The 19,524-nt window shown below is 41.2% G+C and overlaps 1 protein-coding gene across 7 annotated transcripts in view; it reads right to left on the bottom strand.

The window, feature by feature from the left end:
- JAKMIP1 (janus kinase and microtubule interacting protein 1) overlaps positions 1–19,524 on the bottom strand; it is a 223,070-nt gene that overhangs the window by 24,929 nt on the left and 178,617 nt on the right. For 4 of the 7 annotated variants that reach the window (XM_075346871.1, XM_075346876.1, XM_075346870.1 and 1 more), the window contains 6 exons: positions 16,652–16,753; positions 15,328–15,381; positions 11,888–11,953; positions 9,433–9,513; positions 8,862–8,939; positions 7,566–7,769 (listed from right to left, as the gene is read on the bottom strand). In XM_075346871.1, coding sequence (XP_075202986.1) covers positions 7,566–7,769; positions 8,862–8,939; positions 9,433–9,513; positions 11,888–11,953; positions 15,328–15,381; positions 16,652–16,753 — 585 coding nt within the window. The remainder of the gene's footprint in view (positions 1–7,565; positions 7,770–8,861; positions 8,940–9,432; positions 9,514–11,887; positions 11,954–15,327; positions 15,382–16,651; positions 16,754–19,524) is intronic. The other 3 variants (XM_075346873.1, XM_075346874.1, XM_075346877.1) reach the window with 3 other exon arrangements.

Below are 19,524 nucleotides of genomic sequence, written 5' to 3'. Positions count from 1 at the left end.
CAAGATTCCCATGATCACTCTGGATGAACTGCAGAGACCTACAGCTGAGGTGGGAGAGTCTGTCCATAGGACAACAATCAGTCGTACACTGCACAAATCTGGTCTTTATGGAAGAGTGGCAAGGAGAAAGACATTTCTCAAAGATATCCATAAAAAGTGTCATTTAAAGTTTGCCACAAGCCACCTGGGAGACACACCAAACATGTCAAAGAAGGTGCTCTGGTCAGATGAAACCAAAATCAAACTTTTTGGGCACAATACCAAATGATATGTTTGGCGTAAAAGCAACACAGCTCATCACCCTGAACACACCATCCCCACTGTTAAACATGGTGGTGGCAGCATCATGGTTTGGGTCTTCTTTTCTTCAGCAGGGACAGGGAAGATGGTTAGAATTGATGGGAAGATGGATGGAGCCAAATACAGGACCACTCTTGAAGAAAACCTGTTGGAGTCTGCAAAAGACCTGAGACTGGGACAGAGATTTGTCTTCCAACAAGACAATGATCCCAAACATAAAGCAAAATCTACAATGGAATGGTTCACAAATAAACTAATCCAGGTGTTAGAATGGCCAAGTCACAGTCCAGACCTGAATCCAATTGAGAATCTGTGGAAAGAGCTGAAAACTGCTGTTCACAAATGCCTCCATCCAACCTCACTCAGCTCCAGCTGTTTACAAAGGAAGAATGGGCAAGAATTTCAGTCTCTCGATGTGCAAAACTGATAGAGACATACTCCAAGCGACTGCAGCTGTAATCGCAGGGAAAGGTGGCGCTACAAAGTATTTTGTACTTAAAAGGGCCGAATAATATTGCACGCCCCAATTTTCAGTTATTTATTTTTTATAAAAGTTTAAAATAAGCAATAAATTGTGTTCAAGTTCACAATTGTGTCCCACTTGTTGTTGATTCTTCACCATAAAATTTAATTTTTCATCTTTATGTTTGAAGCCTGAAATGTAGGAAAAGGTTGAGAAATTCAAAGGAGCCGAATACTTTCGCAAGGCACTGTATATATATATATATATATATATATATATATATATATATATATACACACAAAGCTGCAAAAATGCAAAGTATTTCAATGAAAACCTATTGAGAATCCACAGTGATTTTATACAAATATATCCACAGGGAATTCAATGCACGCTGTTCTCCGCTCAGACTCTCAGCATCTCTTCCTGGATATAAGGCATTAGCTGATGGGTAATGCTATTTGTGAACTGCTACTTACAGTAAGTCATAATCCAATAATAATGGCGAGCAGCGGCAGACGGCGCAATAAGGCGGCCTCCTGTGTCCTCAGTCTCATACCCACAGCTTGTCATTTACATCATGAAATAAAGGCAAATCAAGATTGTGTTACTGCCACAATTGGGTAGGATGACAGCTGGGTGACCATCAACATAACCTCCACAAAACTTATAGGGAGGCATGGGATCAGTCAAACTTCTGCGTTCCACATAGATGTTGTATCTGTTTTTCATGGATAGAACACACATATTATAGTCTATGGAGCAGTTCACATGTCTGTGGGGTTTTTTTTAGCCTTAATGTTAAGAACTAGACACTCTCTGATGTCTGTGGAGGTTTTTTGGTGAACTAAAAAAACAAGCCTTATGCAGTTGAAGACAGAAATCCCCAACCTTTATGACCTTGAGAGGCACATTCAGCTTTGAGAGGGGGTTGTGAGCCACCTTCAACTCTGAGAGAGGGTCTTGAGCCACCTTCAGCTCTGAGAGAGGATCATGAGCCACATCTAGCTCTGAGAGAGGGTTGTGAGCCACCTTCAGCTCAGAGAGAGGGTTGTGAGCCACATTCAGCTCTCAGAGAGGATCGTGAGCCACCTTCAGCTCAGAGAGGGTCATGAGTTACCTTCAGCTCTTAGAGAGGGTCGTGAGCCACCTTCAGCTCTGAGAGAGGGTTGTGAGCCACCTTCAGCTCTGAGACAGGGTCATGAGCCACCTTCAGCTTTGAGAGAAGGTCATGAGACACAAACAGCTCTGAGAGAGGGTCGTGAGCAACATTCAGCTCTGAGAGAGGGTTGTGAGCCACCTTCAGCTCAGAGAGGGTCATGAGCCACCTTCAGCTTTGAGAGAAGGTTGTGAGACACAAACAGCTCTGAGAGAGGGTCATGAGCCCCCTTCAGCTCTAAGAGAGGGTTGTGAGCCACCTTCAGCTCTGAGAGAAGGTTGTGAACCACCTTCAGCTCTGAGAGAGGGTCATGAGCCACATTCAGTTCTGAGAGAGGGTCGTGAGCCACATTCAGCTCTGAGAGAGGGTTGTGAGCCACATTCAGCTCTGAGAGAGGGTTGTGAGCCACATTCAGCTCTGAGAGAGGGTTGTGAGCCACTTTCAGTTCTGAGAGAGGGTTGTGAGCCACATTCAGCTCTGAGAGAGGGTTGTGATCCACTTTTAGCTTTGAGAGAAGGTCGTGAGCCACATTCAGCTCTGAGAGCGGGTTGTGAGCCATCTTCAGCTCTGAGAGGGTCGCGAGCCACATTCAGCTTTGAGAGGGTCATGAGCCACATTCATCTCTGAGAGAGGGTGGTGAGCCACATTTAGCTCTGAGAGAGGGTTGCAAGCCACATTCAGCTACCTACCTCACAGTAGTGACACCCAGAGCCCCATTACTGGTATAATGACAGCCAAAGCTTTTCCACAGAAATCACACCGAGGCAGTATACTAAATTCCACGGGTTCCTACCTTCCTCCTCTTTCCAATCTGCTCTTCTATGTGTGGCTACTCATAAAAGTCACCAACTGGAGACCTGCTCTTCATAGCGGTTTGTTAAATTTGGTGCTATTGCAGCAGGCTGGAAGACAGCAGTGAGTCACACCTCATGTGGTTCAGGTTGTGGTTCAGGTTCACACCTCATGTGGCTCAGGTTGGGAACCCCTGGTCTAAGGTTATGTGCGCACAGTGAGTTTTTGGTCAATTTTTAATGCTGTGTATTTTTGGTGCATCAAAAAACAGTGTCTTATAGTTCCAGTATAGTGGATGGGATTGAGAGAAATCTCCTGCCCACTGCGCCTCTTTGTTCGGTGTAATCTGACCTGCAGTCCGGGTTTCAAATCCACAACGTCAGTTTCTCTTGCGAGTACGCTGAGTTTTCTGTGCACATTTTCCCCATAGACTTGCTTTAGACGCAGAAAGTCCGCAGGTAAAAAATGCACATGCATTTGTACTAAAAACACATGTAACCTGCACAAGACTATATCAAGAAAGTTTTGCCAAAGCCAAATAGCAGGAAAAATCAAAAACAAAAAATACAATAAAAACGCAGAACCAAAAATACTGTAAAAAAGCGGCGCCAAAAATACAAAAAGAAAATGCACTGCCAAAAATATGATAAAAACACAGTGCCAGAAATATGAAAAAAATGCAGTGCCAAAAATACAATAAAAATACAGATCCAAAAATACGATAAAAACTCATGTTAAACACGCAAGTAACGTAATTTACCTAATAGTTTTTGCAACATGTAAAACTTACCAAATACTCATCGTGAGAACCTAGCTTAATGGGTCACAGAAGCTTGGAGATAAAAATGTTTTTGCGTACGAGAAAAATGGATGCCACACTGATAATAAAAATGGACCAAAATTGGATGAATATTGGATCCAGCACATTAATGTAAAAAAGGTCATTTATTTTCTTGTATGCAAAAAAAATTCTGAATGAGGCCTTATATTCAAGAATTTGGAAAAGGAAAGTGACCGACCAAGTTCTATGGCTGTCGTATTGCTTGTCAGCCAGCTTTCCCAAAAGGAGTCTTGGAGCCGATTCATCAGGTTGCACCCAAAAACTAGTGTAAAGCCTGCTTTACATATTACGATTCTGCATACGATATCGTATGCGATCGTAACCGCCCCCATCGTATGTGCAGCACGTTCAATTTTGTTGAATGTACCGTACAAACGATTAACCCCCGTCACACGTACTTACCCGTCCATACAACCTCGATGTGGGCGGCGAACGTCCACTTCCTGGAGTGGCAGGGACGTTCGGCATCACATCGACGTCACGCGGCAGTCAGCCAATAGAAGTGGAGGGGCGGAGCTGAGCGGGACGTAAACATCCCGCCCACCTCCTACCTTCCGCATTGCTGGCCGGGAGCCGCAGGACGCAGGTAAGATCTGTTCATCGTTCCCGGGGTGTCACACACTGCGATGTGTGCGCCCCGGGTACAATGAACAACCTGACGTTCAATTCATGAGGAATGAACGACGTGCGTGCAATGAACGTTTTACCGTTCATTCGCAACCGCACGTAGCTGTTACACACTACAACGTACCTTACGATGCCGGATGTGCGTCACTTACGACGTGACCCCGCCGACACATCGTAAGATATATTGTAGTGTGTAAAGCGGGCTTTAGGCTATCAGTGCACATTAAGTAGTTGTAGCAAAACTTTCAGCACCAAAAACGCTGCAGTTTACATATCCAGCAAAAGGAATGAGATTTCTGAAATCTGGTGCTTGCTGCTTATAGTTTCCTTGCAGATTTCAAGAAGTTTTTTAAACCTCCAGCATGTCAATTCTTTCAGTGGTTTTGCAGCATTTTTCTCCCATGCAATCAAATGCCCAAAAAGAATCATCAAAAACACATTTTTCCTGCCAACAGATGTGTTTTTTGGTGCAGAAATTTATGGTGCAAATACCGAACATGTGCATATACCCTAAAACTATCAGGGTATGTTCACACAGTGCATTTTTGGTGTGTTTTTTTCCTGCAGAAAAACCTTATCTTGTGGCAGGAGTTTCCTGGTTGTTTTCTGTGTTTTTGTTGCGTTTTTTGGTGCAGTGTTTATGGTGTTTTTGCTGTAATTTTTTGGCAGTTTTTACATTTCCTCGATAACTGGTAGGGTGAAAAACCACGGCAAAAAATGCTGAAAAGAATTGACACGGTCATTCTTTAAAAAACACATAAAAGGAAATTGACAAAACATTCAGGAAAAAAAACGCAAGTGTTTTGTGTGTGGGTGCATGAGATTTCTGGAATCTCATAGACTTTGCTGGGACTGTTTTGTAAGTGTTTTATTAAACCAATGCAAAAACAATGCCAAAAAAAACACAGCAAAAAATGCACCAAACACGCGCTGTGTAAACATAGCCTTACAGTTTTCCAAAAATTGTTGCGTAACACTTGAGGCTTTTGTGACTTTGGGCCTTTTATGCCATCCGTGCCAACTTTTTGAAAAGCAGATAGAGCTTAGCGAGACAGGACATGGACCCGTCCAACAAATTTACGTAAAAGAAGTAAAAAAAATTAATGCAGAGATATACCCCAGTGGATGACTATGATGCACGGCAGGTGAAAGATGCACCAAATTTATGAATTTGGCAAATCTTGCTTTAAATCAATATTGTCATGGAAAATACCAGTCTTGATGAATCGGCACTATGGTTTTTTAAATGGGAGTATGATTTTTGGGGATTTGTTACGGATACATCTGAGACATATATGTATAGAGAAGATTCCCAGCATACTCTTAAATTTGCCGCTGAAAAATGGCCTAATTCATTTATGAGCTCACTGATGGGATTTTCCTGTGTTGGGCGAAGTTTAAAACACTTACAGGGTGCAGGATGAGGGCAGACTACCAAAGCTGATTACCATGTCTGTATTACCATATGGGAGGCCAAGTATATATACTGTCTGCCAGGTAAACTGCCATTACCTTTCTGGATGAAGGAACAAGAGGAAGCTCTAAATCAGAAACATGGTAAGGGCATGAGATACTGAAATTTTGGTTCCACCAGAGGAATTTTACATAGTTAGATGGGCACAATTGTGATATATTTAATATCTACACTATATGTAATCTCTATATCGCCTTCTATATGGATGTATACGTATATACTTATCCCATTAATGCAGAAAACAACTTATTATAGAACTGCAAGTCTCTGAATGCCATGGAGCCCAGTATGTGTCTATAAGAATCCGTTATTGACTTAGTAACTCCTTAATTACAGTTTTTCTGTTTGTGGTCATAATGGAAATATATATATAGGTTGGTTTAATCTTCATATATTTTTTTTCTTTCATTAGTTCTTTCTCTCATTCTCTTTTTTTTTTCTTTCTTTCTTTCTTTCTTTCTTTCTCTATTTATTACATTATTTTTATACTGAGTTATGTTATTGTTTTTTTCTCTCCTTTTTTTAATGATTCTGAAATCGTCAAAGAAGTAAAATACAAGTAAAAATTCTTTTCTTTTATATTCTTATAATATATTTAATTTGTAATTGTTTATGTTGTTAAGTGCTAACTAAAAAAGCCCCAAAAAACACAACTATAACTAAAAAACAAAATTATCAAACAAGCTAAGTATGCAAGCGGTAAGACCACATAAATGGCAGAGAAGGGGTAACAACTGGGTTGATTCTACAGAGCAAACTATGATATATAAGGACTAATATTAGGGGGTCTCATTGTAACTCTATGTTATTAACAATGTGAAAAAATAAATACATTTTATAGTGTTGAATATTGGTTACATAAATCTATAACAAGTTGTAAAAAATGCTTATCAATTCAACAGGGGAGTAGAAGACAGACACATTTATAAGCTATTGCTGTCTTTTTGGTTGATATGAGAAAAAAAAATTAGCAAAGCTATTGTCATGATCTGTGCCAGGCACCACTGAGCCATTGCATGTATCTATCCCCAGTGCTACAGGTCATGCGAGAGGCTTATTCCAATTTGCCTTGTCTCGGTGGTCAGGCCGCTATATCTTTGTGCTGCTGTTACTGGAACACTGCCAGTAATAGTTCCTGCTCTGCAGCTTGTGAGTCTGGCTCCCGTGAGTCTTCCCTGATCCGTCCTACCTTCCAGATATCGTCCTGACCTGAGCCCTCCCCGTACCGTCTGTCTGCACAGCTCCTCCTGACTTCCCGGTCTCGTCTTGCGTCTCTCCTGTTCCTGCATCTCCCTGTACCGTCTGTCTGCTCAGCTCCTCCTGACTTCCCGGTCCCAACCCGTGACTCTCCCAACCTTGTTTGTAGTTATGATCTCCCGGCCTCTGACCTTGCTTTTTTGTACCTGACTTCGGCTCCATTTCTCCCTTCTGTCATTGGCGTTACTTCCTGGTTCCCGGCCTCTGGCTAGCACCTGACCACAGTTTGCTGCTCTCCTGGTTTTGACTCGGCCTGCTAACTATTCTATTGTTTTTGTGCCCTCTAGTGCGTAGTCTGTTAACTGAATCTAGAAACAGCTTCTCCAGACTTTCTCAGTGCCCCCACTAGTACAGCATGACAGCTATAGCCATTTTTTTATGACTAACCAAGATAACTTTAGAGTAGGTGCTACTTTCGAAGATAGAAGTCTCAAAAGTGCTACCTAGAGTGGTTATTACTTTTCAGCTCACCAAAATCCACAGGAGCCAACTGCAGTATTCCATACCTTCTGTTGTGGAACCCTGACCTACATCGGCCCGGCGCTAAATATGATTAGCGTTCTGAGCTTTCCAACACTTGGCAAAAGAGTAATATGAAGTTAGTGTCATAGGTTCCATAATTCATTCTTTCATTGCCAGTCATGATGTCTTGTACCTGTTGTGCCTGATGTAAGAGCTCCATGCGCTCATGTAGGATCTGACAGTCGAACTCTCGGCTTTGCCGTAGGATCTGCCTTCGAAGCTTTTCCACGGCCGCCCTCAAGTCTTCCCTCTGTGCCTCGTTCAGACATTCACTGACTCTCCTCCCAGGCTCATGCTGCAAAGCATTATAGAGTGTGGCCTCCAGCTCCTGGATTTTCTAGCGCAAGTCACAACGTTCACCAGCAAATGCGTGTTTAAGGGATGCAAAATGTAGAGAGAAGCAAGTAAGAATACAGCAGTGTGCCAACCATGCATTGCTTATGGCATCTCATGTATTACATATATCCACATGAATATAAAAATGTACAAATATATATTATAACATTATATCTTGAGTAGATTGTTCAGTTTGGATATCACCTTAAAGAGAATTTCTCAGCAGGTTTTTTCTCATTAGCAGGGTTGGAACAATCGCGGTCACAGGGATTGCAACCATGCCCAGGCTCGGGGGTGCATGGGGCATGCCGGTCCCAGCCCCTGCTTCAGCTAGATGTGCGACCCGTCGGGTCCCTTTACTACGATACACGCTGTCAGCCAAACAGAAGCCGGTAGCTTTCATTTGCTTTCCAATGAATGAGTTTGGCGCATGGCAATGACGTCATGCATTGTAATAGCACCGACACTGATGAAAGCTGTCTGTCATTGTGTTGTGTTGAAGACTGGGGCCCCCCTCTGTGATGTCGGGTCAACAGGAAGTTGATGTGACATCACCGGATTCCAGAGGTCATGGAGCTCGGGGGTCACGTGATAGAGTTGAGCAGACCGCAATAGCGCCTTTCAGAGGCAGAATTTACTAAACAAGGCATTTGAAAAAAGCCCCCTCTATTAGGTTTACAGCAATGTGGCCACGAATACTGAGTAGTGGACCATCTCTTTAAAATCAATATAAAAGATTAGTTACTCTTTAAAAATGTGTTCCTGGAGTAATATGGAAGTGATAGTGCTAACAAAGTATCTCACACTACTCATACAGTACAGTGTCCAACTGTGTTCTGATTTAGAAAATGTAATCTAATGATGAAGGTAGGACAGAGCTGTATATTGCAAGTTGCTATTCATTTTCTCTGCTGCCATGGAGCATTACACCCATTACTGGGTCTTCTGCAGCAAAACACACTGTTAGTACTAGGTCTCCATTCTATCTACTAAATGCAGACTCAAGAATGTCCTTACTATGATCTCTAAGACCCTAAATATCCAAAACTAAGTATTCAGTCACCATGTAATGGCTTCCATACTCAACGCATACCATATGTGCTTGATCAAGTGCTTGCTTCCGGTAATCAAGTTCTTCTTCTAAGTACCCCTTCTGTTTGCTGAACAATTCCTAAAAAAAAAATATAAAAAGTGATAAGAATTGGCAAGAGCAAAGGAATTCAAAGTTCCAAGAAAAAGAAGTCTCAAGAAAAAATATGGAGTGCTCCTCAAACTTGACATTATGCATTAGACCATGTTCCAAATGGATGACGGAAGCTGATGAAGATGGCAGTTCTCAAGAAATGACTGATGAATGAGTTTGTTAATCTAAGTGGGACTGCCTGTGTCGAATATACAGGTAAAACAGATGGCAGTCCCGATATTCAACCTGCCTATGATATACTATCTATCAAAGGCAGGTATCCTCCCATAGCTTATCAAGGAGCAACATGTTGGGCTCCAAGATGCAAAAAAATGTTCCAAATGCTTTACTTAAAGTTATAAAATAAACCAACCAAGAATCCAATTAAAATGTCCACCTGAAAGATGTAAGCATAGATTGAGAGAGGTGGAAAATGGAAAAAAGTTGGGGTGATTTAATATTTTACAAAAACTCCACTTACTCGTAATCTTACCTTCTCATTTTCCAGATCTATCATTTTCTGAGTTAGGGCGGCTTCTGTCACCTCAATCTGTTTTAGCCACTGCAACCAAACACAAATATAACATCCAACCAATAATTAAAACCAGAGTTTGATTTCTTGAGAATTGGAACTTGGTCAGTATACATTCTTGATATTCAAGGAGACCGTCAAGAGCCGGATGTAAATAATAATTTTACCATTGGGCCACTGAGATGGAGAAATGTGACTTCGGGCAAAATATTTTGCCTCCACCTCGTAGCACAAGTTCAAAGAAGTGTGAATATTGTCATCACATTTTTCAGTAGCAGGGTTTATTCATATGTTGTATGATGAATACTTCTGACAGATACCTCTTATCTATGCCGCTATATAAGCACACAGTGGCCTAAAGTACCCATAGACTCTTTGGTTATGAACAGTGGACCCTCAAGGTCAATGTTACAGGTGCGCCCACGGCATCCCAGTCCACACTGCTTGCAGTAATTCTTGTAAGCAAAAACCATTCTCTGTCATTGAAGAGACCTTTTGGCCTTCGGGGAAGTGCACACAATGTCTTTTAGACGCTGACGTACCAGTTGAGTATTTTAAGAAAATGCTTTACAAAATATAACTGCGGAATTTTTCCCGAAGAGTCTTTTTTTTGTCTTTTCTGATGTGTTCTTTGGTAGCTTTACCAATGATGTTTTTACTTTCAAGTTGTATCTATTAATAGTGAATGACTGCCAAGCAGAATCCACCAGAAAGATGGCCACTTCTTTTAACCGCTTTGTGTCAATGGAAGCTTTAAGTAGTTAGAAGAAGTTCAAAAAGACTGAACTTATACACAGCAAGTTCTTTCTACCTTGCTGTGCATATGTTCATTGTTTTTGGTGTTTTTTAGCTCTTTGTCAGGCAGGAAACCATTTGAAAAATCCATCCAAAACTATAGTCTTCAGACTTATTCAAAGGCTTGGCTTACGGACCATGTTCCTGAAATATCGAATGTGCTCCCGTTAAATTCCTTACATGAAGTAACCAGGGTTAGATGTCAACTATGATCTGCTTCCCATATCCGATATCGTCTTCTTCATGGAAAGTAAAAAATAGTATCTTCTCAAGAAGGTTTTCCACCCTTCTAAAGACCCTCCATGAACAATACCGTGAACCATATAGGAAGCTGTATAGTGGAATCCTCCTTTAAGAGATTTAGTTCTCGTGTCTAAATCCTAATTTATGTTATGTCTAACAACATCATCAATATCTTAATACGTAACATTCGCAAGAGAAGCGTTTTAGTCCAATTATATGTAATAAATGTCTCCGCTGAGCGGGGAGCTAAGCAACCGGGAGACAAAACACTGGCGGAGAAGGAGCTTCCGAAATTGTCACACCAGCTCTTTCAATACTAATTTCTAATTAGGGGTTGTAGAAAATTGATGGAAGCTCCATTATATGCTGAGAACAAGCCCCGGAGTGTGATTACGGTTGACAGGCTAGAACCTCTTCACGTGACAGGGGTTAGATACATCATTAGATATTTTTGCTAAAAACAAGAATCTAGGCCATCAAGGTCATTCTTCTCTGTCCTGTGTATTCTGCAGTTTCCAAATATAATGTATTATCCATATAACATATTTTACTTGTATAGGGGAAAAATGGAAATCCCCACCATTCCTCTTCAGGCATCATGAGCTGAGTGCAGCTTGCATCCCCATTCCAAATGGAAGAGAATGAGGGTAAAGGTGTCACAGTCATCTGTTACTAGGGTTTTGTGACAGGATCTGGGCCAGAGTCTCTCTTTGCCACCTGAGACTCCTCACATTAAACTTCAGGGCTGAAAGGGTTAATGTCAGTTTTGCTTCCCAGCAGCTTCTGACTCCTGGCCTCCTTTGCTTCCGGTTAATGACCACTCCCTTTCCCTATATATGGTCACAACTTCCAGTAGAGGGCACCAGTTATTCTGAATCCATTTTGAATCTTGGCCTTGAGGTGGAAGGAGATGCTGAACCCTTGTTGCTGGGAAGCGGTATAGGCTCCATTCTTGGTGTCTAACTACAGTAGTGAAGCTGGGCTTATCCATTTGTTGTTTCCCCATCTGTCGTAATTTCCCCTTCATGTTGTTTTAGTGCAGAAGTGAGACTAGTGATCTTTACCTGCCAACTCACTAGCCAGCGTTTCCTACAGGTTCTTTTAGGGCTTCAGGTTACTGCTTGGCAACAGGTGAAGAACCTGTATAGGGACTGGCTAGGAGTGCAGGGTACAGTTTCAGGTATATGGAGGAGGAGTCCCTCCCTCCTTCCTCTTACTAGTGCTAGGGTCTATCAGTGTTAAAGTGTCCCCAGTGTACCCCTTGTTTGTCTTGGTGAAACCCCAGTTTGTTGTGTGTCTCGCCTGCATGCCAGACCTTCCCCAAGTCCGTGTCTGACAAAAGGACTGTACAATCAGGGCTGGGTACCTTTTCACAAAGAGATAAAACAGTTCCCGCCTGGATTACGGCAACCTGCTCTTCATTCCGCAGATTCTGTTGAAAAAAAAAATAGTTCAGTATTGCATATATGACAAATATATATTGTACCCTACCACAAAAGAGGTCGTCATCTCACAGCAGAAGACCTCCAATATGCATACTTTTTTTAAACATTTTTTAAAAATTCACCAAACAGTATGTCACCCTAGGTGCATGATACAGTGCTATATAAATGACAAACTTAAAAAGGGACCTGTCACTTTGAACATGGTGTCTAATCCTGCGTTATCTTCATTACAATGTCACCCAGATATGAAGTCGTACCAGGTCTATTAATTATAACAGGCTCTGGCGATTGCAGTAAGTAGAAGGCATTTTACAGTGCTCCCATCCAATGGCCATAGACCACTGACCATTGATGTGGCCACTGGACTAGGGTCCTGCAGAGGTATGCATGCTGATAAAGGGAGGTTCTGTCAATCACTAATTTGGATCTCCCACTGGACTCCCAAGCTCAGGATAAGCAGATATTTCAATTAATGAATACGTTAATTAGAACCTTAGAATTTTTCAAATATGCAACAGCTGCGATGTGACTTTAGCATTACGGACAATAAAAGAGAACACCCTTGGGTGGAGGAAGGGTAGGGGAGTTATATCATGGCTTGGACAGGCGTTAGGGTCATGCTGGCGACCAAGACCTTGCTACCATCAAGCGTACCTCTGAGCTAAGGGACAGCGCAGGGTCCCCAGTTTGATGGCCAGCCTAGGTGTCCATGTTCAGTCATCCCATCCCCATGACAGCAGGTTTGTGGTATGTAGTCTAAAGACAGCATGCTGCAAGGGTTAACATAGCTGAAATTTGTATGTGTCTCTTATCACAAAGTGTGTTTTTGTTTACCTGCAATGTTATTTTAAGCAGTATCTTTATCACTGGTGTTAAGTCATGACATTGGGTGAAGTCTGACACCACCCCTTCTGTGATTAGCACCTTCTATCTATGCAAATGTACACTGTTAGCCTGGTGTGGGCAGGGGCTTTTTCAGCTCTGCTACATGCTAAAAATAAAATCTTTAACATTGTCAGAACAGCTGCAGCAAGTAATCTAAGTGATATATCGCTGGATTCAGGATGATTTTGCCTACATCATGCTGCTCTCAGATGAGGTAGCAAAAACTTAGTGGTAGATTCCCTTTAAGTCTGAATCCCTTTCCAAAGCGGGTGTTCCAGGGGCTTTCCCCAGAGCATAGGGGGGACTCCTAGGCATCACTTATCCACCAACAGAGATGTTGGCAAATAAGTTGAATGCCATCAAGAAGATATCATTCTTGCCCCAGGACTGGGGTCACAAGTCTGGTTTGGATTCTGCAGTACGACCATTCAATTCCTCCATTTCACCTGTTTTGTTTTCACCATACAGAGAGCAATTCTCATCAGACTTTTCTCCTGCAAGGTGACCTACGATGTATGGTGAAGCTCTTCATTTAATGAGTGATTACAGACAGTAACTTTGGCACATAGCGAATAATGCTCTCAGATTTCACATATTAGAAACACTCTTTTGCTAGAAACTAGAGATGACAGACTCATAATAATCTAATGGTTGAAAAGAAGATGGGAGGGAGCGAAGGAATCTGACTAGTATTTTCAGCTGTGACAGAGGTCTCCAGAATAAGTGAAGGTGTCTGAGGATGCACCTTGAGATCCCAAATCGGCGGCTTGAAGGAAAACCCATCCAACCATAACTTGAATCTGGTGGGTATCAATGAAAAATATCCAACAAGACCCCCAACTCTCATAGGTCTTCAAAAGGGTTGTCCAGGTTTAGGATGCAAGTCTGTAGTCACTCAGAGTGACTGAAGACTTGTGAACTTGTGAATTCTCACAGTGCTAAATAAATAACAATTGCACTTAGATGCAAATTGTGAAACAATAGAAAAGATTGTATATTTGAGATAAAATATGTGCTCCTCAACATAGAAATTGCAACACCAAAAAAGTAAAAGTGGTGGAATTACGTGAATGGATGAATAGACATGTAACCAATATGTAAATGGATAAAAAAATGGAAAAAAAAATTGCAAATATCTCGATATAATCATTAATGAGTACAAGCACCACGTGGAGAAATCCCTACACTTACAGGCTTGACTGCTATCAATGAGGTTATGAATGGATGGTTGAGCAATAGTCTTTCAGGCTGAATGCACTTTGGCAAATCTTCAAGATCCGCTGCTGGCAGATGCCATTGCAATTGCAAACCAATGATGTCCCAGATGTGCTCAATGAGAGACAAGTTTGGAGACACTGCAGGTCATGGTAACATGTGGCCTGGGGTTGTTTGACTGAAAAATAGCTCCTGAGACACAGAGAAAAGGTCGTACCACTGGTTCCACCACCAAATCAATGTAACACTGAGCTGTTACTGTATCAGTGATGAAGATTAGCAGAATTAAAGGCTACTCTATGCCAACCCACACCATAAGGAGTAGGGCTGTGTGTCCCCACATCATAATCCCAGGAATAGGCTTTGTGCCATGTCCTCATGAAGGTCCCTTCATGGCTTTCCTCACGTGGTCTCATAAGATTAGAAGAACGGCACAAAGTGATTTATTCTGTACTGCAAGTGAAATTAGGCATCACATCCTGAGCTCAAGACAAGAAACCGTGTCTACAAAAAACATCAAAAAACTATTTGTAAGACATTAGGCTATGATCCAGACGTCCGGCCACAGGTGTTCCATTGACGTCACGTCATTATTCACGAAGGCTATCATGGTGCAGAACAAGACACCAATGGATGCTGGAATGGAGGTCTATCCTTTCAAGCAATAAGTCCTGCTTTTGTCTTGGATGCTGTGATAGACAACATTTGTCTGTAGACCACGAAGGCAACGCTATGAAGAGGCCTTCACAAGGGAACGCTAAAGTGTTCCAGGGTTTTTTTTACTCAATGTCAGACCACACATTGTTTGTTCTACTGTGAGTAGCCTGTGTGGCCTAAAAGGGCTACCAAGGTTTGCAGCATCTCTGGACTTGTCTCCCATCAAGCACATCTGAGATTTCAATAATCGATTATGGAAAAGGGAGCTGCCAGAAGCGGATCTTGATGATTTTGTGCCCAAGTGCATTCAGTGTGGCAGAAAAGCTGATTGATAGCAGCCAAGGCATGTAATATAATCATGTCTTTTTGTAGAGTTATTGCATGGTGCTCATACTCAATAATGAATAAATTGAGGGTTTTTTTTTTAAATATAGGTTTCTATTGTTTGATCATCTGCATATCAGTAATATCTCTATCCATCCTGTGATTTCCATAATTCCACAACATTTCTTTCTTGGCACTGCAATATCAATGATGAGGAGTGTATATTAAAGACAAGAAGCGGCCACAGATTATTCATTATCGAGATGAATCAGTATATTACCCCATTATCTCCAAGTATATCCAGCTTCTTCATCAGCTCCGAAATGTCCACATCCTGAAAAAGATCAGCCTCATGAGTACGTAAGACCAGGTCATGCCCCACTGCGACTGCAACAATCCCCATATACAAAGCAGAGACTGGCCAATGGCAAATGTACAGACAGAGATGCAACTTGAAGATGATTGTTGAGGAATACATACCATGCAGCTATAGCCTGAAGACTCTTTATGTCCCATTGAGGCCTGCAACAGATTGTAGAGCAATCATCTGCAGGTCTCCTCGTCACTAAAGGGCTTGAATCACTGTTCAAGCATAAACACAGGCTGCTCTACACAACAGGGTGAGGTCATGCCCGTATCATGGCATCAAGTAATAATAAAGAGGTGGACTATCGTAAACCATTGTGTCATATTATAGACCCTATGTTGTTTGTTTTGTGTACATAAACTTCCTATGGGTGTTTGATATGTATATAAAGGGGTATAATGGGATATATCATTGATCTGGACCTTATCGATAAGGAGAACTAGTGTGCCTGCTGGACTCCTCACTTTAGTAACCAACAGAGGATCATCATCTTCCATACAGCTATGTCTGGTACTACAGAATGATGGCATTATGGCCTCTAGGGTGTCCCAGAGATCAGGAGGAAGGTCAAGGGGCTCATGCATGCTGAAGTACACAGTGTCCGACATGTCCAAGCCTTCTTTAATCCTAAAATCTACCATCGAGGGAGATTAAAGACACCACCTTACACAATAGATGAAAAGTAGGACTTGCTGGCATTCATCTAATGACTATGGCCACCTCTATCCTTCGTATACAGAGATGTTACCTGCTGATCTGGTAATGCTTGGAGGGGCACTTTTATATGACCTATACTAGTATTACCACTCTATTTTAGGTGTTTCTCCAGGCAATATATCCACTTTTGGATCGTAACTTGACCTACAATTTCAGATTGTGGTCCTCAGGTTCCTTTAAGATGGAACCACAAATATAAGGCCACCCCATAGAAAATCCAAATTATGTATTGAGCATTTGTTAAGATGTATTTAGTCCTTACAAAGCAAAAGTAGCCATCTTTGAAGAAGCCACTATCAGTTTTACAACCACGTAAGTTGCATGGTCTAAGCATAGGACAGTGGCTGAACCTCTCACACGATTAAAACTCCACATAAGCTGTACAATGGTGAAGGTGACCATGCATGAAGTCATGTTTAAGGACTATTGATAATATGGGATGCATGGTTAATGTTTCATAGGTTAATGGCAGTGGAAACACATGGTATGCACCAGAAGAGAGAAGTGAATCTGCATCTACCTTAATTCCTTCCTGCTGACAGAATAGCTGCAGAGCGCTTCCATTATTTTCTGGGAAGCTGGCTATATGGAGGTTAAAGGCTGGAGACCTTCGTTCTCTCTCCTGGGAAAAAATGTGTTATTTTACATTTGATCCTAATAGAAGACCTAAGAATGTCATGGATAATAGTCCTGCTATAAACACAGGAAGCCATGACCAAATAATGAGAAAGTCTATTCATAAATATAACCATCCTCTGTGCCGAAAAGGGGCTCCTTACTCTCATACAACGATCACTTTAAAGGGTTAAAGGTTATTCCCATCTTTAGACATGGGTATCGTCAAATAGTGCTTGCAAATATAATCAGCATTGCTATTTACTGTTTATTAAAATTTTCATCTGCTTTTGAGATAGTAACATGTCTGTTGCCTTGGTGACCGACCACAACCACTAGACAGCAAAATATGTGCAGCACTTACAAGCTCTTTTGTATTGAGCTAGTAAGCACGGTTTTAAAACTGGTAACGAACAAAGGATTGTGTGGTTACATCTTAATCCTAACCCCAGCCAGCTTCAACAATACATGGTAGGCAGCAGTGGGGGTCAGTTTCCCAGATAATGGGATGTAATATCTCTAAATAGCTACAAATTTTAATAAACAAGAAATTCCAAGTGCTCTTGTTTTTACAAGCACTATACAACAATATGAAGATGGGAGAAAAAAACCCTTAGCTTTGTAGGATGGTGTACACAAGACGATAAATTAGTTTAGCCCGAAGGTACAACATTTGAAAAGGTGTTTTCTAGACTTCAGATTTTTATGACCTAGTCACGAGTTAAGTAAACAATATCAGATTGGTGGGGGTTCACGATTTCGGACCCCAAACAAACAATGGTCTTCAACTTTAGCCAGATTTAGTAAACGGAACTGAGTCAGCACCATTCTGTATACGGTGTAGTGGCCAAACATGGATACTGCAGTTTGACTCCTATTTATGATAATAGTAGCTGAGCTGCAGCACTCAGTAACAGCTACTACACAGTGAACCGAGCTGTGTTTCTCTGGCTCTGTTCACATCCCGCTGAATACAGCTGATTGGTGGGGGTGCTCATTGTCGGAGAACCACCAATTTGATATTGATGACCTGTCTTAAGGAGACGTCATCAATATATCAAGCCTGGAAACCACCTTTAAGACACATATACACATTTTAAAGACAATTTTGTTACTTAAATGTATGGATCTTCGTATGTACAAACTTTTTGCCAAAGGGTTTCTTAAAAAAATTGGAACATTTAGCTTCTCCAGCCGCCAAGTATTATGGAGTATAGCACACTGAAGAATGAGTGAATCCATCTGTGAGCACATTCTCTAACCTTTTTCTCTCTTCTACTTTTTTTTTTATCAAATCAAAGTGTATTTGCTGCAGAAGCCACAAAGGCCTACATTTTTACTGAAACCCTATTGCAATAATACATGCATTTAAAGGGAATCTGTCACAAGGATTTTGCAATGTAAACTGAGGACAACATGCTGCAGGGGTTAAAAAAAAAATAAAAAAAAATAAAAAAAAACAACTGTGTTTCTCTTATCTGTGTCTGAGCTATTGTTTACTCATTCTAAAGGGTTTATTGCTCTGTGATTAACTTTGGTGTGACTCCTCTGCATGTGTAGAGCACTCAGACATGCTCCCTGCTTTGATTGACACCTCACAATCAATGCACCCTCTCTATAGAGAGCCTGGTGTGAGTGGGGACAGCTCCCAGCTCTGCTACACTTAATTCTGAGATAAAGTCAGAAAGGCTGAACCCAGTAATCTAAGTTAAACATGGTTAGTTTCAGAATCTCATTGCCTACATGATTCTGCTCTCAGGTGAAGTATCAAAAACCTGGTCACAGATTCCTTGTAATAAAAAAAACAGATCCCTTGCCAAGCTATCCATGTTGTATAATAGTCTACTTGCCTGTGGCAGATTTGCTGCGGAAATTTCTGACACTGTTCTATTCATCTTTAAAGAACTTGCAGAAATTGATAAAAAAAAAAAAAAATTCTGGTATACTGAACAGATTTCCAGACAAATCAGTCATGTTTGGTAATTCCACAAGTCCATATATTGGCCATATTATGTTATCTGTATCATGCCCCCATGTCCTCTTCCAAACCGTGGTCTTGTGACCTGAATCTTTAGCTTCCTGGCCATAACTGTCAGTTTGTGCCAAAAAAAACAGCAGTTGGCCTGGAGTTTGCAGAATTGTACAGAGTAAAAATACGACTGCTATACAGTCACGTGAATTTTCCCTAAATTCGAGTTTTCAACTGTGTACATAAAAAGTGAACCCTGTGAATCATTCATCTTTCTTTGACCATCACTTTTTTTTCTCCATTCACTGTCAATCAGTTCTTTTGGGGTTTTTTGGTTGCACCGATGCAAAAGCCAATATTAACAGAAGCAGCTGCTGATCCCTGCACGTGAGATCTATGGAATATGGATGGAATTTTAAAATGTATTTTTAGTGAAAAATTGAATATCCCAATTTCAATTACTGCAAATCACGATTATGCATTATTCCCTCTGCTTGTGTTTCTTTGTTGTTTGTTGTTTTTTTTTTTTTGCAGGATGCATTGGTGACCGTGTTGTTACACTGAGATATGACTGTGAATGAAGAAGAAAGTGAAAAGTTGCACCAGATAAATCAAGGAAAGTATTGTCGGTTTAAAATGGAATAGGTTTTTAACAGTTTTTGAAAAGTGAAAATTTCCTGTAAAAGTCAATATTACTCAACATCTTTTGAAGAGATAAATCATTAAACAGGAATCTATCAGCAGGTTTTTTGCTATGCAGCCTGACAGTAGCATGATGTAGGGACAGATATCCTGATTCCCAGTAATGT

This window comes from Anomaloglossus baeobatrachus, chromosome 1 (assembly GCF_048569485.1).
Source record: "Anomaloglossus baeobatrachus isolate aAnoBae1 chromosome 1, aAnoBae1.hap1, whole genome shotgun sequence".
In the NCBI taxonomy this organism is placed as follows: Eukaryota; Metazoa; Chordata; class Amphibia; order Anura; family Aromobatidae; genus Anomaloglossus; species Anomaloglossus baeobatrachus.
The sequence above is the reverse complement of the archived record's forward strand: the minus strand, read 5'-3'. Positions and strand labels throughout refer to the sequence as shown.